Source organism: Syngnathus leptorhynchus, chromosome 2 (assembly GCF_054491065.1).
Source record: "Syngnathus leptorhynchus isolate UIUO chromosome 2, UIUO_Slep, whole genome shotgun sequence".
Taxonomy (NCBI): Eukaryota; Metazoa; Chordata; class Actinopteri; order Syngnathiformes; family Syngnathidae; genus Syngnathus; species Syngnathus leptorhynchus.
The window spans coordinates 14,709,738-14,733,351 of NC_141196.1; the positions used below are offsets into that span (position 1 = coordinate 14,709,738).

Below are 23,614 nucleotides of genomic sequence, written 5' to 3' on the forward strand. Positions count from 1 at the left end.
TTATTTGCCACATTGTTGATAACACTAAATTGCGTGAGTACTTTGCGTATGTGTCCTGTGATTCAGTCCATCTATGGTGACTAGCTTTCAAAGTCAGCTGGGATAAGCGCCGGTTACCCACAACCCAAATGAGGATCGGCACAAAACAAAAGCCAGTGAATCATGCAAATGAATAGGAAGGTATGATATTTTTTTTTTTTTTTAGATCAAATTCCGATTTGCCGACAAAACTCAAAGCAGTATTTTCCGATTATTGAGATGCAGCACACTCTGAATTGACATTGTTAAAATGAGTCATAAACACGGCCTACATAAAGTACAGACGGATGCCACATCTAAGGAGCAGAACACCAAAAAGACATGATGACGACTGCCAGTAAAAGAAATCCTGACAATTTGCTGCTTGAGACATCTCCAGTCATTAGTCTGTATGATGCTCTGTGGCATGACAACAAAGCAATACAGATGGAATTTTCCCTTAGTGATCAGACTGCAGTCATTTTCATACGCAGCAGACAGCATTATAAAGCAAAGCAGATAAAAAAAAAAAAGAGTAAATATGACTTGCAGGGTGGCTAACAGCAGAAATAGAAAGTTAGCACTTAAATCACAAACAGTGGGATTTGTATTAAACAGAGCCAGTTAATGGCCAATGGATGAAATAGAATAAAACGAGGACAAGAAAATGATGGACTGAAAAATTGCTTGGCATACATGGAGTTAGACTGGACTGGTTTTAGCATGAGTTAAAAAAAGAACAACTAAATGCAAAGACTATCAAAATGTTCCTTGCGGCCTTTATTTTTTTTGTATGTGACCCTCAGTGCATCTAGCCTAGACAAGGCTGCAGCAGAGCTTTAAAATTTAAAATATATTTGTCTCACAATACAATTTTTGTGTTATGTTTTAGCACACTGTGTACAGAGCAATTATTTTATGTGTGACACTTGCAGTCAATTGCAGGTCTTCACTAGGGAGCCTTTTTGGAAAAACTAAAAGTAAATTAAGTCGTAGTTTCAGGGGGTGAAATAGGGGAAAAGAGTGCCCCAAGGATAACGAACTGATTGAAGTGAGTGGGAGAGCCGAGGGACATAATGAACACATTATGGATAAAAGTGAGGGCCCAGTGTGTGATTTTTGTAGCTGATATTGCGTTGGGAGTAAAAATAAACCAATTCCATCTCCTTCAGTCACATTAAGATGTTGAATTAGCAAAGCTGGAAGAAAGACTTTTTCTTTTGGCATCTGCTTGTGGAGTGGGATTTTTCAAAACTGTGGGATCAGCTGTCCCATTTAGCAAGCCATATCACACCCAATTGGCTTCAGTAATCTTTTGGGTTTTGTGATTGGAGCCTCTGTAAAATGTAGCCCATGTTAATTATAATCTCATATAATCTTTTATGGTAGTGTGGGGTTAGGAAAGCAGACCCTCTTCTTGCCTTTCTCCCTTATATTGTGTTTTCACTTGGACGAAAGACAAAGCCAGACGTCCGTGGTTTGGGGTGACAGGTGCCAGTTGCACGAGGATGATAACTACTGGTTTGCGTAAGTAAAATTGCATCTCTTCAATGGCGCCTTGAGATAAGAATGCTTTGACTTTTTTTTCTCGAGATAAGAGTGCTTGTTTGGCAGATTTCTTGCATTCATTTTTACGTATTCTTGCCATTTGCCAGACACTGACCAGCGGTTGATCCCAGGGTGGTCGATATTATTCAACACATGAAGCAGCGGAGCTCAGAAAGAATGTAAACATAAAACTGTACATTGTCACTGGCCACTTTTAGTCATCCTTCTCCTCGCTACATGGGATTTCTTGGTAGGAAGCAAGTTTTCACCTCAACTGCCTTTTCCCCCACGAGGAACTGTCAGAGGACAAGCGCTAACAACAAAACACCATCTTATCTGAGTTCGCAAACTCGAAATGCATGATAATTATGACCAATTGAACGAATGACCGAACTACGACACATTTCTGCACAGCACTAGTGTAAATGTATATTTGAACAAGGAAGGACATTCATTTATGTGAAGACACGGATCACACAGACAGCAGTAATGTTCAAAAGACACCCAAAGTGCAACTTTACTTAAATTGTCAAACTAACAAAGAAACGTTCACTTGGTCGACATGGCGTTGGGAGGCAGAACACAGCCTCTTCTCTGCTCCCACGACTTCGTCCCAGCTCAGGGGCAGCACCTTCCTTAGTGTCCATGCACAGTCTTAGCAGTCCTAGCTCACCTACTGGCAAAATAACAAATTGCTGTCACGACACTTTGCTTACGTCCACTGTTATCGCTCTGCAATGCAACTTTCTACCTCCTGAGATTGGGAGAAGAACAAAAAAAAAATAAAGGACACTAGACAGCATCAACATAGCAACATAGTATTGTAGCAGCCAAATAGGCGTCACGTTCTGTTTTGAGCCAAGCCAGGTAAATTCTCTCTTTTACAGGAACACGATGAGAAACATGCAACAACAACGACGACACATTAAATCTCATTGCTACCTGGCCTTTCTGGGACATTCAAGATCAACAGTTGAATAATTTATAATCTTTCCGAGAAATAAAAGAGGGAGAGAGTAAGAGGGAGCCGTCTCGGAACGTGTGGATTTGCAGGAATATCAATGAACATGGTCAGTATGGAAGAATATTGTAAGAATGTACAGCGGGGACTGCTCTGTCCATATTTACATCCAAGATATTGGCTTTTGTATTTGGGGCAAACAGAGCGAGGCCATCATGATAAGACAAACGTTTGAAGATGTTAATAATTGCATGTTTGCGAGACAGAGCAGAAAAGAAGGAGGCTTGAGCATGATCTGCATTTAGGGACTGCGAAAATGGAACTGGCTTTCCGTTTCCTCTCTGTCTTGAGAGAGACATTAGAAAAGAAAGAATGAGGTCCGCCGGCGAGAGAGAGTCGGATGAGGAACGACGTTTACAGGAGCGAGTTCAGCTAAAAGATGGACTGCTGCCACGGCCACTGGAAGAGACGCTGGAATGGCTTCAAATCTGTGCTGGACTTTTCCCGGTTGGCCGATGACAGTGTCAGAACCGAAGGGGGTGGGGGGGGTGGGGGGGCGGAGCTACCAAACGTAGCCGATCTCGTCATCCTTGTCATCTTCCTCGTCATCGTCGTCTTCTGTGATTTCCCTGGGGTGGATCCGACCCCGTCTTTTCTTCTGTCGAGCCTGCGTGGCTTCTTCCTCTTGGTCATCGAGGAGGATGACTGCACCACCGCTGCCAAAATCTCCCGATGTCTCCTGATCCTCATCTAAAACAAATATGGCAAACAAATGCAGTAGCAAATTGAGTACATTTGTATTGGCACCAGATGTTGCTGTTCCACCTACCAACTTTATATTTAATGTAGAGCAGTGATTTGAAATTGAACGTTAGATTTCAGCTTTGTTCCGTCTTTCTGTAGGTTTGGTCCGTCTTGGACATTATCTTAGGATTCAGCACTGATGTCTCTCTGCTTTGAGTCCTATAGCATCTCTTTCTACAGATTTAGAAGAATTTGTTTCTTCCTGGAACCGCTAAGCCAAATTTAATGACACTATATCATCATCATTTGCTCGTGCATGTCACTGACACCCACCCACGCTCGGGCGTCAACCCAGTTGGGTAAAAAGTAATCCAAAATGGGATACCTTTGTGAAAGAAAACACACGTCAATGATAGATTGCACGGTATTTTCGATGATCTAACAGAAGCACAATTAGTGCGCCACAGCACACGGGTTGAGCACCACTTCTCTATATTTCACTTTTTCATCTTGGTTGGGTCTTGAATGCATTCCCCCTGATAAGCAGCGGCTAACCATTGCGCTTTTTAGGGGGGTGTTTTCGTTCCTGTCCTCAGCTCCTGTCACGGTGTGGTTGGGATGTGGAATTCTTTCACTGTCCGACAAACTCCCTTGCAACCAGTGGCCAGGACAATTCATCTTAGCAATTGTTTATTTACATTTCTGTGTATACTTGATGGTCAATTTTTTTTTAGCTTCATAGCGAATAATAAATGGTTTTGTATGTGGGATTTCACACTTCCGTGTATGTAACCTTTGACAACTGTCAACGTATTTCAAAACACACACAAGAATGCTCAAGCTGTTAGCTGTAGAAAATCTGCAGCTGTTTCATAACATTGTGCTTGACACATTTTGATGGTGAACAAATGCTTTTGAGTCGACATTTAATCCTACGCACATACAGAATAAAATGCATTACCTGACAGCGCCACAAATTTACACAGAGCTCAATTTGAAAAAGCCTTTTTACAGGCTGGATTTAGAGAAAATGCATTGCGGCTGACTGACTGGCACATATTGTTTATAAATCAGCTCATGTTTGTGCCACTGAGCTGAAAGCAACCGCACTGCTACCTATTAGTTTAATGCAGGGTGAGGTCACACTCTTGAATTGACTTTTTTTTTGGGTGCATTTTTGCGGTCTGGCATTTAAATCTGAGAACCTGATGTTGAACATCCCAAAGGTTGTGTGTGTAAATAAATAACAAGTGATATAATGACCTGGCGGGATATATTAAAGGCATCCAAGGATTTAAGCAGGTATAATTTTGAAGGTCAATCATGTAGGGATGTGTAAGTATAAGAAAGAATTGTGGTATTAGATTGGCAGATAAGCGGGTAATTCCTTTAACAAATTCAGTGGCCACGGCCATTGTTTGGTAGCAGAGAGAACGGGTTGATTTTTCACAAACTAAAAGCCTAAAAGTTTTTACATACATCACTTAAACTAAACACTCTTTTCTGGGTGCTTACGTATTATCGGGAGGACCTTTGATTTTTACTTTTTCTTTTTTTTCACATGGAAAAATCAGGCTTTCATCACCTCAACGTCAACCACAAGTACAACTTTGTGGATCCGAACACCGGGGCTCATACGCAGACAGTGGAACGCCTATGGGGATCGGCAAAGTGGCGAAACAAGAAGCACTGTGGCACTGCACGTCACCATTTGGAGTCGTATTTGGCCGAATTCATGTGGCGGAAGCATGTTGCCTGTACTGATGTCTTTGAGTCACTTTTGGAAGCAATTGCGACGTTCTGGCCTCCGGAATTACAAATGTAATGTTATCGTTTCAATAAATAATTTACTTTAATTTTTGAGTCGTTTTTTTAAAGGTCCTCCCGATAATACGTAAGCACCCTTTTCTGTGGGGTGTCAAATTTAGAAGACAATTTGATGTGTGAGAACTTTTTTTTCTTCATATACTGTATATTAAGGTAGGTATCCATTGTTGTTCGGATTCTACTGCTTATTCATATGAACCGGACTGAAAACATTGACATTTGTACTTTGCTGACAAGTGTGACAAATTTCACTACTTGACTTGCACAGTGCTGATGTTTTATCAAAGTTGCATCCGTATGCGGAATATCAGAAGTAGACACAATCCGACAACCAACTGACCTGAGGATCTCTTACTATTGCTTTCCGAAACAACTGCTGATGCATAAAAATAATAGAAGAATGTTGGGGCTAGGTTGAATACCATTTATGAATCCCTTTATCAGAAACCATACCAAGTTAGAGACACATCAGTCCTATAAGAAACTGCTTACTGTGAGAGAAGCTGGCAGGGCAACACCATAACCAAAAGCTTTAAAATTGTTCGCTTGTTGTGTGTGTGTGTGTGTGTGTGCATGTCGTTGTCTTACCGCAGTTTGGATTGCCTTGCTTTCTGGAGCCGGCGATCTCATTACCATACTTGTCCACGCACCAACACTGTCCGGTGCTGCCACGACACTGGGTCGGTTTAAAGTAGCCCTCCTCAGTACAACGTGGAATATAGGAACCTGCAGGTAGACCACGAAATAAATGGGGCAGATTCAGGGACACACAAGAGGAAGGCCATTTGAAGAAAAGGTGTAGAAAGAGACCGGCTGATAGATGTCGAAGTGCTTTTATTCACAGTGGGAGATGGCCGAGCAATTACTACCGAGAGGCTTGCAGGACAACAGCCATACATCCTGTTTAAAGGCAGGCGGTCAGGTTCGATAACGCGCACGCTTCACACATAAGCACGAGAACACAAAACAAACGCTCGGCCGGACTCATTTTTCAAACTGTTGTTGCTAGCAATGTGTGCAGCTGGGACAGATGGCACTAAATGAAACCTGTTCTCTGGAGAATTTAGTAGGAAACGCAACAAAAATGTCAGCACTAAAATGTCTTGCAGTCTGACAGGACCTGTCTTTGTGCTGTAGCAGTGTCACTACAAAAATGGATCCCAAATAGCAGCGGCGAAGTTGCATGTTTACTCCTTACGCTAAAAGACGGCACGTGCTGTTGGCTAGAAGTGTAAAAAATGGTGGAGATGGGGTGTTTTTGTGCTGATGGTTTTCACCGTACGAAATTTGAAAGAGGCCCACAGTAGTACTCTTTGACATCTAAAATGTACCGAATGGGAGTGCACAAGGCAATATTGTGGCCAGTCAGCAGTAAGAGCTGTCAATGTAACTGACCTATCAGGCTCTTTCTTCGACTTGGATTCTGGATCTTGCTCTTCTCAGCTTGGCAAGGCGAACCTACACACAAAGATAGTCATCAATCTTTTTATCCTCTGCAATCATCACCTCAATTTATTATTGTTTTCACCACTTGAAAATGTTTTTGTTCATCCAATTCCAAAGATGTGCTGATGGTAACAACATGCTTTCGTTATTTAGCTAGATAGCTTCAGTAGACAGAATCTTTGTGCCACTTGCATTTCTGTTGAGTATAATTGTGCCATTCTAATTTGATTTGATGTTCCAGCCAACAGTCAAAGTACACCACAAAGTGTGAGCCAATAGGAGATGGTTGTGAGTTGAGCAATTTAACTTTCCAGACCTCTAATGAAGAGAAGGGTGTGACTCATTGACATTTTAATTGACTGCAGCAGTGGCTCTAATTGGAATGTTAAAACGTGTTAGACAGCTATTAAGCAAACATTATTACACTGCTTGCAAGGAAGTCAAAATGCTTTGCTCTTTGCGCCATTCCGCTTGGGCTTCAGACATAGAAAGGAGAAATTTGTCAAATATTTTTTGCTGGCTGTGCAAGAACGCTCCCTGGGCAACATCACAAGAGAGTCGGCATTGATGTTAAGCGAAGTGCCGAGTGAGCATTTAGTTACTTGGGTCATTGGTCTGATCATTGTGTGAGAATTGACGAGTCCGCAATGCCTTTTAAATGCAGCAGATTTTTACGTGACCTATTATGAGCAATTATCCTTCCAAACGTATTCCCTCCACGCTCACCCTCGGGCTTCTGGAAGCAGTAGCACCACTCGTTGTTGGACAGCTTGCCGTCCTTGAAGGAGTCACATGAGTTAAAGAGGGGCTTCATGCACAGCTCGTACTTGTCCATGTAGATGGCGCTCAGTTCGGAATCGTCCAGCAGCAGGTCAAAGTTCATGTCTAGTTTGTTGAACATCCATCCCAGAGAGTCTTTGCAGATGGGTAAGATGCTCGTATCAAAGTCTAAAAAGTCAAAGTGGAGACAGGACTCGAGTGAACACTCGAGTGTGTAATTGTGTGTGTTTGTGTGAGTGCAGCTTGGCTGACTCGAAACATGTTGACACGAGAGAGAACAGCACAGAGTCACTGTCAACATCATTACCATCTCTCGTGAGGATCAAAAAGCTGCTGCACTGCACAGAAAGGGGGGGCCACACACACTTCAGAGGGCTGATGTACTCACGTCCGGTGGCTGACTCTGAGCCGTCAATGGATTTGAGGTCTCTGTTGGCATCGAGGTGGAGAACTCCAAACCAGTCCTTGAGTCTGGCAGCCAGACTGTGGAGCTGTGTGTCAGTGCACACTACACAAACATACACACATGAAGACTCATGAATCCAAAGTGTATTTCAGGTACCGGAGGTTCACTTGACCAAACCCAGAGAACACGTGAGCCAATTCGGGAGCACGGGTGTGAGTTGGTGAAGACATCAGCACTGAACAAATGTCATAATATCTCTTTGTAAACGTGCTGGTTGATCTGGTGCACATTGATGGGAGAAACTCAATTAGGGTTTGAAATATATTTCAAGTGACATCAGTCCTGGACCTTTTCTGACACATCACATATATTGAAGGGATTTGCGATAGACAAGAGAGGAGCTACAAGATAAACTAAAACGGTTGCTTAGACAAGATTCTTGTATTTCTGGCATTACTTCTTTGTATTTTATAGCTGAGTAGATGCCTTGTATGATTATGGTTATTTGGGATGTGCTGTGTTGATTAGCTCAAGAAAACATGCATTTTTTTTCCGTCACTTTTAGAGGCTCTTACGTTCTGTTAAAAAGTTAACAAGAGTACCAGACTTGAGTGTATCCAACCTGAAACATTCCAGATGCCCAATTCACCTCCCAAGTCAAAGTGACACCTACCTGTGCGTATGGAAAAATATTTCACCACGTCCTTTATTTCTACCATGTGCAGCAGAGAACAAATATTTCCATTCAGTTGAAAATGATCCGCTTTCACCTTCGAAATACAACTGTGCAGAGATGTCATCTCATTGCTTTTATCTAACTCAGAGCAGATCAAATATTGCTTTATTACTTCTTTCTGAAGTACGTCTTTTTTCTTCATCGTCTTCCATCCCTTCAGTGAAACATTGGACTTTCGACATTGCTCTCAAATTTTCAGTGACAGACTTGTTCAATTCCTGCATTTTCTGAGCTTCCCATATTCATCAGAGCTTCATCACATTGACTTGTATTATACACCGACTTTTCCTGTGACTTAGAAAACCCACTTTGATATTCCTGTCTCCTGTTTCTTTTGCTCACCTAAATTGGTTTGAGTGCTTCATTTGCCATCTCTCCCCTAACACATCCCCTTTATAAACTCCAAAGATAAGTGCAACTGTGTCTCGCTTTGATATCCACTCACCCTGTCCTCCACCTCTTCTTCACCCCTTTTCATCTTTTGATTTGACTGCTAAGACCGCTCCGGCTCTCCATCTCATGCTTTCCAGTCTCATGCACTTTGCACTACAACAGGAGTGTCGATGGTCCCTGATTTCTCCTTCACTTGCTATGATTTCAATTGCTTCTGACAGAGAAGTCACTGTCAAGCAATGTTGGGCTAGAGAATGTGTCAAAAAGAAAGCTGGAAATAAATACATTTCCTCACAACAGATGACTTGTTTTCTGGCTCTTTTAGGGGTTTCTGGGAGCCAATACCTCTGTAGTGGTCTATCTAACCAGGTGCATTACCCTATTTTTCAGATTATAAATCGCTCCGGAGTATAAACCGAGCCGCACCGGAGTATAAATCGCATTTTTGGGGGACATTTATTTGATAAAATCCAACACCAACAACAGATATATGTCATCTTGAAAAGTGCCTGACGTAACATATTGAGTTATTCAAATAACTATAGCATAAATAACATGTTAACAAGTTTATCAAACCATCTGTGTCCATTCCAAATCATTAAATCCAACAAAATCTTCTTCCTCTTTGTCACTTATAAACAATTCCTCTAACTCCGGAAGTAGAAGATGCAGCGCTTCCTCTTCTACGTAGTTTACGTCAGTCACAGTTCCAATTATTCCACAGGCCTAGCGCGCCCTCATGCGGTTTAGTGTGAAAATAACGCGAAATTATATATGTTCATAATTTCACACATCAATTATAAACTATGAAAAAAAACTGCAATTTATAGCCCGGAAAATACGGTACATGATTTGTTTTATGTTAAGGGTTCCCAAACCTTTTCTGCCATGACACAGATTTTACATTTTGTTCTGCTTCAAGCCTATGAAAGTATATTCTATGGATGACAGAAAGACAGAATAACTGATTATCACCAATTATTAGAGGGGATTTGGGTAAAAATGGACTGCACAAAATATTCTGCTCGAGACTATACTAGTATGAAAACAGAATATTTAGAAATGATCCAATCCCTGAATTACAACATAATAATGAATGAAAAGTACATCAAAAGGATCAAACCACAACCCAACACATGATTTTTAAGATTAGGATACCATTCATTTATTTTAAATCAGCTTCAAAATACCTTGTGAGCGTGGCTCTTTTAGTTTTTTTGTGTTCATTCGAGCAGCGTGAGGAGCAAAATTTGACAGATTGCAACAGATGCTAATTTATTGTAAGAGACATAAACCAATAAAATCTCTGCCTGCTTAATGATCAATGAAATAATGTTATTTTATTCTCTGCTCGACCCTTAACGAATCATCTGGAACCTGTTTTGGGTACCAGCCAAATATTTGGGGGAAGGCTGGACTATCAAAATCACCATCTCTGTTTTTCTTCATTTTTAAAGTGTTTGATGCAGTTTGTTTGGTCAAGCCTCTGAATTTTTCCTTCACAAAAATCATCCAAGCACGTTTTTGTGCACTGCCACACAGTCACGGTGCATTAGAAAAGGACCTTCTCTTTATTCTCCAAAAGCTTCAAGAAATTCAGAAGGAACTAAGGGGAGCTCAACCTCTTATTGATAAATCACATGAGTAAAAGTTTTTATATAGTTGAAAAGAAAATCTCTAAAACGTTACAGATGAAAGGAGAGTGTTCACCTTCAGACTGGAGGAAAGACAATCAGATGGCACAGTGAATGTGCAACATGAAGTGACACTTAAGTTATGAGGGGCGAGGAGCTACTATAGATGGGTCAATTTCATTAAAGAAGAAACAACAGCATGCTGGATTTAGTTTGCCCTTCATCACCACACCGTCTCACAGACGGTGAGGTGAGTAGACTCGGATAATGATCAGTTTTACACTGTTAGAACCATCCAAGAGTCTTTCTTGCAGTAATATAACGGCGAGCTATTTATCAGTAAAATTGAACCACATTATTGTCGGAAGTATCGTACAAACAGTCTCGTAGGTGCCTTGTTTATAGGGATAACAAATAAACCTGACGTTGGGCTGTTTTGATGAGGTACTTTTGTTTTTCCATCACACTGTCTCGGCTTTATCAGTTAGAACAAGTTGTTTATTCGTATAAAGAAACAACAAATAAAATAGAAGACTGGAAACTATCAACCTCGGTTTTTACAGTGGTATTCTCACGTAGCTTTACACAAACATGTCATGTTTATCTTCTTTTTCCATTCATTATTGTGCAATTATGGGTTAATAATTTAAATTGTCACTATTATGGAAACTATAAAAAGTAAATCATTTACTTCAACCATTCCAAGAATATTCTGTGTTTGAATAGAATACTGTAAGAACATTCAACTTAACACAATGTTGCAAAATGAGAAAGCATGGTTTAAGTAGGCTGAAAGTAAACAAGACAAGTATATTTGAATTACTCTTTTTTTATGTAAAAAATAAAAAAATCAACATAGAACTTGTCAACCGAGCAGTGTTGACTTTTCATGGAAAGTTCTCTAGGCAGGACCACTTAACCAGTGGATCCAGTCTGACAGAACGCAGTGGTGTATCATGAGTTAATGAACAGCTCATTAAGGTCTGCTGGTGATTTCATTACAGATAGTCCCTGTAATTAACGTAAATAGCTTATGCTAAAGAGACGTTATAATTAAAGCTGCCCAGTTGAACTAAGTGAACAATCATGTACCCATTTTAGGGTTGTACTTATGACAATGCATGTATAATACATGAAATTAAAAGAACTGATGAAACTAAATGTAGAAGGCTATGTATTTGATCTCCTCAGATTCGTTATTTCTCAGCTAGCAGCACTGCTATAATACTACTTTACGTCTGTGCACAGCAAACTCCATATAGCTTGATTGTATTGCTTAAGGTGTTATCAAAACAAACTATATTGTCATTTTATTGTACATCACATTCTGCATAAAAAAAGTGTAAACAGCATTGAAACTGCAGTAGAACTATTTTCAGGTTCAGCGTGAAAGCAGTTTGGTTTGCATGATCACATTTTTATGCTTCCCAATACCCAAGTTCAAACTACTGAATCTTATCATCGGAACAGAATCTGGCACACAAATCCACACACACCTTTAGGGCCAACTCCATCTGTTTACCATTCTGGGCCACTGATCTGATGTGAGATGCTATCAGGTTGGGTGACAACGCACACCCGCGTGCACAAGCGTGACACTTATACTGCCAGAGTCAGCAAGAAATAAAAAAATGTGACATTGAAATGAGAGACCTTAGTGAGGACTGCATTTAAAAAGCCAACTTACTGTGAGAATGAAAGGAAGAGACCCAGACAAGTAAATTGATTCTGTTCACAGGGCCAAACTCTCTGCAAACCAAACACGTACGTATATACACTTGAACACTGCTGTTCCTGATTATTCCTTTGCAAAAATCTGGACAAAAACCAAATCATATTGAAAATTGACAGAGTATTCTCCACAGGAAACACAGTAATTTAAATAAAATTGTGATGTGAAATAATGAGTCATGACCAATAAAATGCATAAATAAACATTTACCTTTCCTGAAGACTACTCATGGGGTATAACAGATGGCAAAGAGGGAGCAGCGGTTATTGTCTAGAAGTGGATCTTGCCATTTGTACTTTGCTATCAGGTTCTTTTGTGAACTCTACAGTCTGCCACATTGTCTTTATCAAAGGCCCAGTCAGCAAATAGAACGTTTTTTGGCCCCATGGTGGTAAGCACAAAAAGAAAAATTCAAAATATTTCTGATGCATTCATAGGGTGACAATACACCCCTCAAAATTCACTTAAGCACAGAAGCAATTTTTGTATGGGTATAGTGCCTGTGCCACCTGTCACCCAGCCGGTAACTTTCCTCGATGTCAATCGTTCTCAGCCACGCCCATGTGATCAAACTGTTCACCGGCACCTGTTTCTGCTTATTGAAGGGCGCTACTTAAACCCTGAGCTCCCAGCAATCTCCGTCGTTTTGTCAGTGATGCTAGCCGTATGCTCACTGTGCTCGGTCTGACTGACTCCCGTTGTCAAGCTTGTCCGTGCACTGACCCGACTAACCCTGAAAGCCGCCCGTCCTGACCATTTGCCTGTCCTCGACCACGCTCTGAATGCCGCCCGTCCTAACCATCTGCCCGAACCACGCTTTGAACGTCGCCCGTCCTGACCACTTTCTTGTCCTCGACCACAATTACACGCTGTGTCCTGCCCTGCGTGCTTGCTCTGCTGTTCACTCCACCAAATTGGTTCCTGCCACCAGTCAGCTCGCCGCTCTGCAGCCGGCAACCAGCTACGGCTCCGTCCCAATCAACCGCTGGTTCCACTTCCACTTCCCCTTACTCCAATAAAGTCTATATCATGGTGCACTGGGTATCCAGCCCCGTCAAAAATTCCTGAAAACCAATTCACATGGATAGGCAGCTTTCATACAGACTATTTTCAGCTGATCAAAGCAGATGCATGTCTATGAAAACCAGGACAACATTTCTGCCTACAAAAATGTTGAAAAACCAAGTTGCATAAAAACTACTAGATTATACTACTAATACAATGATAGAACAGGACAGGAGACCCCGGGGACAACCCAGGACGCGCTGGACGAAGTGGCTGGGGAGAGGGAAGTCTGGGCATCCCTCCTAAAGCTGCTGCCCCAGCGACCTGACCCTGGATAAGTGGTAGAAGATGGATTGATAAATACTATAATACTTTGCTATTACTAATACAAAGGTATGCATAAACAGATGTTCTACTGTATATAAATAATGGTGTAAATTACACACATTGTATACTATTTCTCTTGGCCGGACTGCTTACACTAAGGACATGTACCGTTTTTGGTACCGCTTGTCCCCACGGGGGTCACGGGCGTGCTGGAGCCTATCCCAGCAGTCATCGGGTGGGGGGCACCATGAATTTGTTGCCAGCCAATCGCAGGGCACACAGAGACAACCAACCATCTGCACTCACACCTATTTTGAGTGTTCAATCCGCCTATTTGGGAATGTGGGAGGAAGCCGTAGTACCCGGAGAAAACCCACGCAGGCATGGGGAGAACATGCAAACTCCACAATGGGAGCGCCGAAGCTGGAATCATACCCGCACCCTCTGAACTGTGAGGTTGATGTGCTAACCAGTGCTACACCGTGCAGCCCAGGACATTTATGTTAAACTTGTATTTTGTCCAATTTGATTTCTGCCTCTGTGCAGTCATGTCATTTGAATATACGTACCCAGGGGCTTCAGAATGAGTTGTGTTGGCATTAAAATGAGGATTCAACGTGATGAAAGCACGTCTTCACACTCAAACACTGTAGACGTGCCCGTTGAATGTGTTGAAACCATGCCATGCTCAGCTGTCAATCAAATCACATTGCGTCTAGCAACTGTCTTATGCTTACACAAATATACAGAAATATGTGAAAATATACCTGCTTAAAGCCTCCTGGGGTTGGAATATATCTCATGCCTTAGGGCTCTACACGTGACGTGCAAGTTGTGCCAGCTGGCGAACTAAGTTAACAATTGCGCCTGAAAACAAATGATCCTCAAAGCGTGCCACGAAGCACCACTTTAGCAAAAAATGAAATAAATCAGCAATGATGAAAAAATATGTTTAGATCTGTTAGGTACAGTACAACAAAATGTATTTAAAAGAATTGACAGTCTTCATGATCACATTTAAAATTTGTCTTCTGAGGACCAGCTAACGGGCCCAAAAAAATAAATAAAAAACATTAGCGTTTTTCTGTCCTTCAACTCGTTACTCAGAGCAACCCAAATTTGACGAACAGAACCCAAAGAATTGACAGTCTTCATGATTAGATTTCAAATTTGTCCTCTGAGGACCAGCTAACGGGCAAAAAAATTAATAAAAAACATTAGCGTTTTTCTGTCCTTCAACTCGTTACTCAGAGCAACCCAAATTTGACGAACAGAACCCAAAGAATTGACAGTCTTCATGATCAGATTTCAAATTTGTCCTCTGAGGACCAGCTAACGGGCAAAAAAAAAAACAAAAACATTAGCGTTTTTCTGTCCTTCAACTCGTTCCTCAGAGCAACCCAAATTTGACGAACAGAACCCATCTGATGTCATCTCCACACATCCGGACATTTAGTCATCAGCATATCTGGCGAGAACAATGCATTTTATTTAAACCGTTTACGTTTTTCTCATGTTATTAGATAAAAATTGATTCTGAACTGCCCCAGATGGTTTGTTGCATGCTGATATTGCGTTTTCACATAGTATTGATGGTTTCTATTACAGAAACGTTATAGTGGTGGCTTTAAGAGTGGGTAGGTGGATGAAGTCAGGTAAGTACCCACTGAGGGCCCAAGCACCAAATGCATGGCTCGCCACTGTGAGGGGGCTAAGACAAATGATGGATATGCGGATGAAGAAAGTAAGAATCCTCCTCATCACCATTGCACTACTCCCACATAGAGAAGGGAAGAATTTTCTAACAACAACAATCCATCCTTTTTTGTACTGCACCACTTTAGATTGCATTTCTCCCTCAGAATCTCTCCATCTATCAGACAAAATCCTATTTTTGTGACAAACAACAAGACACACAGACTCACTCCATCACTGGTCGCTATAGCTGTCAGAGAAATTGTGTAGTGGGGGGAATATAAATAGGGGGAGGAGGGGAGAGGAAAAAGCAATGGAAACGTTCACAGGATATTTTGAGGGATCACCATAAAAGGTGCTTGAGCTCAAAAATTGCTGGGAAAAACGGATGAACTCAAGTGAATTCAAGTATAGCTCCTAGCTCTTCTCATGTGCCCATCCATTAATTCGACCATATAATCAAATTCAAAAGGAGAGATGGTTTGACATGTAAACAGACAAGCAAAATATGGAGTGCACTCACCAGTCTTGTCAGTTTTCAACGGTGTTTTGCTAAGTACTTGTCCAGGTAAACACGGACACTGTCCATCACATTTCACTGAGATCATCTTTCCGGCAAGGCAGCTCTGGAACTCCAGTTTACACTGGAAAATGATTTAAAGACAACTCAATTAATTGCAGTTAAAAACGAATCTCATGTGGCAAAGGAAACAGAAGGGAAACAAAACATTATTATGGATGGTAAACATCTTCCTTATATGCGGTTTTCTAATAATTATTTGTACTAACACAAAAAAACATTTCCTAGAAACACTATCTCTTTTGAAGTGCATAAGCACAAAACAAGCTCATTTCAGTTGGTTACTCACGCATCCTTAATGACATGCTGCAGTCCACATTTTGCTGACAAAGGCTTTATGGAAGTGATGTAAGTTTAGCTGACAGGTATGACGTAAACTCACTGAAAGTAATCTCCAGTATGCAAGAATAAAACTTGGTGGAAGCTGATTAAGAAGAAACTTTGCTATTAGAAGTCCTCATTCATCTTGTGGCAGAAGCGCCCATTAAGAAGCCATATAGAAACGACCGTTAGACGCCAAGATGGCCAGTGACACTCTATTATTCTTTGCTGCAGCACACACCGTAATGCAAGATGGTTTTCTTCGGAATGTAATTGGAGAGAAAATATATCTCGTTGTAGGTGTGTCAGCGGTAAGTAATTCCTATTTCTCCTAAGATGAATGACATTTGAGATGGGTCATGTAAAATGTTTTTGTGTTTCATAATGCGGATCATGACTCCGCATTGCAAGTTATGCAACAACAACAAAAACAAGAACCTTGGCCATTACTTTACAATAGATTATAATCCAAATTATATTTAATAGGATTTTGTCATTATTTTTAAGAAAAGTTATCTTTTCTGTGTGCTTTAGAAGAGAGTGCAGTAATAATTCTGTCTGTGGAAATCCATCCACCCATCCATCTATTGGATCTTGTTTTATATTGTGTATCTATCCTATTTGTCTTTGTCTGGACCTCGGGTTTGTAATTAAAGTTGATTGATTGTTTTTACTCTCAAAAAAATCATCTTTATGAAGGGGTACATTTTAAATTATTGAGTATTTTTAATAATCAATATTTGGGGTTTTGCTCTTCTGCTGGTAGTTCACGATGTGTTTTGTTGGAAAAAGAATCTAGACAGCCCCACCTTAAATGACATTTGTTGATAAAAAAAAAAAATCTCTGTACTGCTGTCAAAATATTGAATTAGCTGCCTGGAGAGGTAGAGAGTAAGCGAGAATGTCCAGGAAATGGATGGATGACCTCCCCCAGTCACAGTTTGCACACAGAGACACCCCATGAATCTTTATAGTTGTCAGTCTCCAGGGGTTAATGTGGTTTTAATGAAACTGTGTTTTAGCACCTGAGTCATATGAGTAAAAATAGAGGAGAGGAGTAATGGACTTCATCGAGGTCTTTCCGGAGATGCGAAGAATGTCTTAGTATGATGCAGAGTGTGTGTGTGTGTGTGTGTGTGTGTGTGTGTGTGTGTGTGTGTGTGTGTGTGTGTGTGTGTGTGTGAGTGTGTATAATGAGTGGGGCATATAATGTAATAATATGGCACGGATTAGACTGTGACAAAGGAGTTCAACGGTAAGAACTGTATGATGGGCTATGAGAACCCATAAGTCCGTGTGCTAACTGACTGAACCATTCCAGCTCAATTGCCACAGAGAGAACAGGTATTTTGATGTCCTTCTCCTTATTTCCATTCCTCCTTCGACACTCCAGTTCTTCAGCAAACGATTAAAGCTATCTTTGTTAGTAAAACAAGTAAGACACCTGGTTCACTAAAAACCAGCCTCCACTGCACTCACACACACTTTTGTAGTAATATAATAGTAAATGGTCTTTGACGTTTTCCCCATCTGTTGAGGCCCTCAAAGCACTTCACACTGACTTTCTCATTCAGTTACTGATGACTCTGCATCTGGAGCAACTTGGGGTTCAGTATCGTGATCAAGGATACTTCACAACAAACAAGGATCAAACTCCCAACCTTCCTCCCGTCAGGTCACGCTGCGTTCAAAGATCGCTCACAGAATAGAACATCTCAAAATGACTGAGAAAAAAGCTCATTTGATGCACCAAATATTAATGACCTGAGCACATTGTAGAAGGGACCTGAATCATTTTGTAAAATATTTAAAATCTGAAAGAAAAAACACGTCATCTTTGCAGTATTTACTTTGTCAAAAGAACTGGCATGATAAAAGTATTCAGAAGTATTACAATATAAGTGGTGTCGCCCCCCTCCCCCTTCTGCACAGTATGGAGCTTATTCGATTTAAGTGCAAAAGACTGAAGGTTTTTCATAAAGCACCGCATGTTACAACTATAGGCAACATAATTGGATACAAAAAGCAAGGATGGATGTCGGCGAACCCACTCATAGCTGGAAGAATAAAAGGTACAGCAATTACTCCTCGCTATTATTTTTTTTTTGACATTCATTCTTCACACTCAGTTCTACTTACTTTACCTTTTCATATACGTACATATGTCTTTATATTTCTATAACCTTGCTACCATGGCAGTGTTACTTGCAGCCACTTCAGGACCAAGGTGGCTGATTGTAACTAGCAAAGGATTAGAAGGCTTTGCCCAAGACAGCTCACATTCTGGACATGGACTACATTGATATTTGGACAAGAAAGAAGTAGGATTTAGAAGGAAAGAGTTTCCAAAGACAAACTGTGTTGAAATCTAATCAACGACATCTCCATTTATGATTATATATAATTGAAACAGCATAAATATTTATTTGACCACTTGCAGTTAAGATGATGGTATAAAAGAAAAAAACATCATCAAAACATGGGAATTTTACCTTCGATGAGTAGGTGTGTCCATCGGAGCCACACACGGGATTTGAACGGGATGACGAGCACACTTTGCAGTTCTCGTGAGTGCTTGCTTCAAGCCTGTGCTTGTGGCCCACGCTACCTTTGCGGGCTTTCACACTACGTGACCAGAAAAATCAACAATGTTATTGTAAAGAAACAATACAGGCAGTTATAAAATTCCAAGTTGAGAAGGGATTCCTGCCAAGCATTTCTTCAATTTGCCCGAACTGTGTGAACGAAAGCCAGATGGTATTGATAAATACATCAAATAACAGCTGTATGAAATGTATTGCCCTCTATATTTTTTTTAAACATGATTAAGGGGATACAAAAGAGTTTATTGACACATTATACATAATTTACCATTTACTTATTGTTATATTAAGTCTCCGATTGGGCATGTGCAAGTACCTCAGAGTATTAACCACTAATATAGGAATATGGTCTTGGTGCAGCAATTAACTGTGTTCAGTTATATTACTTGATGAAATATTAACTCACAGATCACATATTTGCAGTTGAAGACTATTCCAAAAAGAAAAAACAGTTGGTGCAACGCAAAAAGCCCTGCCATGGCCAACAGCTGGTTTGGCAAGCATACCGCAATGCTCTCAGTTATTTTTGCAGGTAATTCTAGTGTAATAAAATAATGGGCGGAAATTTGGGTTGAAAAAAACAAACGTAAGGGGATGTGCCTCACAGCTCCATCCATCAATCATTAATTTACACAGTAGAATAGAAACGCCAACATACTGTACAAGTTCACAAACTACATGAATAAAACACTGTAGACAGATATAAAAATAAGGTTTATGTTTGGCACAGAGCACAAGTCAGTTTGTCCAAAATATTGGCTGCATGTTGGCGGCTCGGAACTTTTCAATCTGAAAATACTTTTCACAGGATTTATATTGTTCTGTGTCAATAATCCTTGCAACACACTGCTAACTAGGTGAGATTGTAAAATTAATGGCCCCTTAACTCCTAGAATACAAGGTACTGTTGATTAGTTGTTTGGCGTCATCTTGGTCTCAATCTTAAAATGTGGCCAGCATGTTGAAACAGACATCAGATCTAAACAATAAATATTTGACTTGTGGTTTAAAGACCTGTTGTGAATTTTGCTGTTCAGAGAACAGCAAGTTGAGCAAACACTGAACAACAGTTGGAAATGTGCATCAAAAAGTTAGCTAGTCAAATTAGGTTGCAAAGATTATAGCGCATTTTATTTTCGATAATGAAGCTGAGGTTTTATAACTAACTGCGTGCTCTGTAAGGCAAAATGAAAAAACTTTAGCCACAGTAACAAGCAGGCCCCTGTAGCTAGTGGGCAGCAAGTTCACATATAGTAGTGCTTAGAATTTCCTCTGCAAATTCTGAGCAGCGAGGAAAACAGGCAGGCTGGGTGACATTTTGGTGGCGGCACAGTTGAACAACAAACGCCCTTAGTATATTGACCTGGGACCAGAGATGCTGGCATGGCTCCACAACACCAAGTTGGAGCTCTGACATTACACAAAAGAAGAAGTATATTGTAAAAAGACAAAGCACATTTGTTTCTTTGGTTAAATCTGACGATCCTAGGAGAGGTTAAAATTCTGCTGCGTTTGCACCATGCGTTTTTTTCTGTATGATATTAATGTACAGCTTAATTACTTAATTTTGATGTCCATTAGCCAGAGGCTGAGCTGCATTCTATTTGTATACTGAGTAGTGGGTGGCAGTTAACTTTATCTTATCAAAAATGTATTTGTATTATATTGATAAAAATGGACATCAAACAAATGCACCGTTACATCAAAATAACTCCAACAAATGCAGTATAGTTTGTTTTATTGTGAAAATAGCTGCACTAAGTCAAAGTTGACCACCCCTGAGATAGCTCAATATCCCATTTTATCCTTTATTTACAATACATAGGTCAAAATTTTAAACAAAAACACAAGAGGCCAAAAGTGGTATTAAACCTAACAGCGCCATTTCAGTCAGCATGAGGTGGGGCTCCGAGAAGCCATCAGCTCAAATAAAATCCTCAACGGTATGCATAAAGCACCAAAATTACTGTACCCGAAATGATGAAATTAGAAACTTATGAAAACAATTTAAAGCAGGCTGAAATTATTTTATGGTCTGTGGCATAAGAGAGTGATGTGTTAGCAAAATCCAGATTGCATTGGAATCATTTGATGCATTAAGCGGTAAATTGGATGTGTTATTAGTTCAATATGAGGGGGAAGGATCAAAACAAATTGATTTAGAAGCTAATGACTTAGAAGCTAATGAGAAATCAATTATAACCAATGACACGAAGCAGTAACAAAAAATTACTTTCAGATGTGGTTTAGGGATCATGACTTTTTTAAGATGAAGCATTTTGGAAGAAAAGAATTAAAATTGGGATCATTGCAAGGTTGAAAGCACAAACAAATTAGATCCGATGGTGCCTTGACTGAGTCTACAAATAAGTGTATTGTTTGACAAAAAAATAATTGCTTCTGCAAGTATGTTTAAGCATTTCATTGAAGCAGAGAGGTGTAATTTCGTAGCGTTTTCTTATCCTGATATCTGTAGAGTGTCGTGGAACAGTGACCTGTAAGCAGCTTTCATAACCCAACTATGCATAATAGGCCATGAAGTAGTTCCTTACCTGTGAGTTGGCTGCTTGTGATTGATGCATATGGCTGTTTGGTAGTCATGGCTGACGCACACCTTATGAGGAGCACAGCGCACTTTCAGACATGGGTCCTTAGTGGTATCAGAACCTTGAGAATGAGGGAAAATTTAGAAAATGCCATCTTTGAAAGACACTCAACATCAAGACTGAAAAATATGTTTTTCTTTCAAGAATAACCTGAGCCTGTTTTGTTGTGTTGTGTGCTGTCATGAATTTTTTTGTGCAGGCTCTTACAAGAGCTCTGGTTGTTTTTTTTGGGACATATTTTTTGTTTTGAGATTCATCGTACATTTTGTGGACCTGTGGTTGACTATACTGAGCATTTTATAAGTAAAATAAATGTTTGCGCCTTCACTCCAGCATGTTTGCATCAGCCCTGTTTTTTTTTGGGGGGGGTTTGTGGGAGAACGCCGTAGCTGTTGAACTGTTAGCAGCTGGAGGGGCTGCGACCACCAGGAGCGAAGGTCAAGTGCGTCCCAGAGGAAATGTGGAGAGGAATCAGTGTCAGCAGTAGAAAGTAAAGTGAAGTGGAATAGACAACTAAATGAGACTGGAGAATTTAATAAAAAAATTTTGGTATGTGTGTTACTCACCAAAAGATAGCTGTTATAAAACTACAGTTGCTTGTTGACTTTCCAACTCATCGCGTAGCAAATGAGAATTAGCTCACAACATGTCAATAGGTGCAGAAGTGTCATTGATCTCATAAATTTGATTGACACCAAATCTTGCCTGAAGGCAATCTCATTAGTTTGATCTATTGGACTACCCAACAACAATGCTTGATTTCCATTAGTTAATTTTCTGTCAATTTTATACATTATTTTGTCACTCTCTAGTTAATGGACTGATGGATTTTCTTTACTTTAACGGAAGGGTAAGGCTGTATTTAAAGTACAGTATCGTGCTAAGTTCCAACTTAGTATCTATATTTGCTTTAGTGGACACACCATTTACATGAACACAGATCGACCCAGAAGCAAGGTGAAACAAATTCATTCAAAACATATTCATGCAAAATGCAATAAAAATAGACTAGACTATGTTTTAAAGACAAATTATGCGACCAACTGCTTGGAGACTTTCCAGAGTGGCTAATTGGAGTTTGTAAGCCCAGCGAGAAAGCCTGCACAAGTCATTGCCATGTTACTGGTAGCATCATATAAAAACGAATGTCCTTGTCTTCATTAGGAGGATAATAACTTGTTTTGGAGACCCAGCTGGCATCTGATGAGATCCAACTATTTTTCTGACCTGATCCCACAATACACCACTATTTACAAGCTACTTCATCAACATTAATGTCGAAGACAGCCAAGTGATGATGACGGTTTTACCCTCCAAGTGATGATGATGGTTTTACCCTCAGTAAAATTGTCATGCAAAACCAGAGTACTTGTGTCTGTCAAAGGACATTTGATGGCTTTCTGTATCTGAACCCACGCGGTGAGATAATCTCGTAATATATCGCACCATATGTTGTACCCAAGCTTGTTCCACACACTCTGCAAAACATACACTGACACAAAACCACATTACATATCATGGTGTCTTTACACCACTTGATTATTTGGAAATGTCCTCACCTCCATCTATCAGTGTTTGGAAAAAAGTCATCTTATATCACTTGACTTCAAAATGGCTTTATCACCACAGGGGAGTGACAGACGAATGTAGCAAAAAGGGCAAGAAGAGTTAAGAGGATGAGAAGGCAGACATATCGGGGGAAATGAAGTTTGTAGCCAGCTAACAGATGACTGAAGGACAATTAAGGATTAGTGTGTGACCTCTGCTCAGAGACAAATTGGAAATTAAGACAAAGCCATACAAATGAGGGATTTTATCTCAGTCACACAATATACTCACACTTAACACATCATACGTACACGATGACTCAGTCAGAACTCTTCCCGGAACACCAAAGCATGTTAGACTTTATAGTGTTGTAGAAAGTGCATGTGCACTTGGCATAAAAACGGGCACTTCTTGATTGTTGTGCCAAGGCGGGTCTAGTTTTTTGTTTCTGGGAATTTGGCAGACCGCACTGTGCCATGCTGGGTGGTCCTGCAGCCCGAGGTCATTGGTTTTTCCACGAACCCTGCACACGTGATGATTTGGTAACTGACAGTGGCTAGATCGAAGACCAGCTCGGAGCAGGTCTAAGTTGTTGCGCAAGTGTTGTACTGCATCGAAGCCACAAATGTTCACAAAAATCTTTGCCAATTTTTGTCACGTCCGTGCCAGAGCACGCTTGGCCGGCAACTTCCCTCAGCCACACT

At 40.5% G+C, this 23,614-nt stretch overlaps 1 protein-coding gene across 1 annotated transcript in view; it reads right to left on the bottom strand.

The window, feature by feature from the left end:
* Positions 1-2,053: 2,053 nt before the first annotated feature.
* The window catches only part of spock1 (SPARC (osteonectin), cwcv and kazal like domains proteoglycan 1), a 62,703-nt gene continuing 41,142 nt past the window's right edge, over positions 2,054-23,614 (bottom strand). The window contains exons 5-12 of the mRNA XM_085905922.1: positions 21,309-21,423; positions 18,646-18,778; positions 15,776-15,896; positions 7,713-7,832; positions 7,271-7,492; positions 6,494-6,556; positions 5,687-5,824; positions 2,054-3,277 (exon numbers count right to left, since the gene is read on the bottom strand). Coding sequence (XP_085762048.1) covers positions 3,090-3,277; positions 5,687-5,824; positions 6,494-6,556; positions 7,271-7,492; positions 7,713-7,832; positions 15,776-15,896; positions 18,646-18,778; positions 21,309-21,423 — 1,100 coding nt within the window. The 3' untranslated portion in view covers positions 2,054-3,089. The remainder of the gene's footprint in view (positions 3,278-5,686; positions 5,825-6,493; positions 6,557-7,270; positions 7,493-7,712; positions 7,833-15,775; positions 15,897-18,645; positions 18,779-21,308; positions 21,424-23,614) is intronic.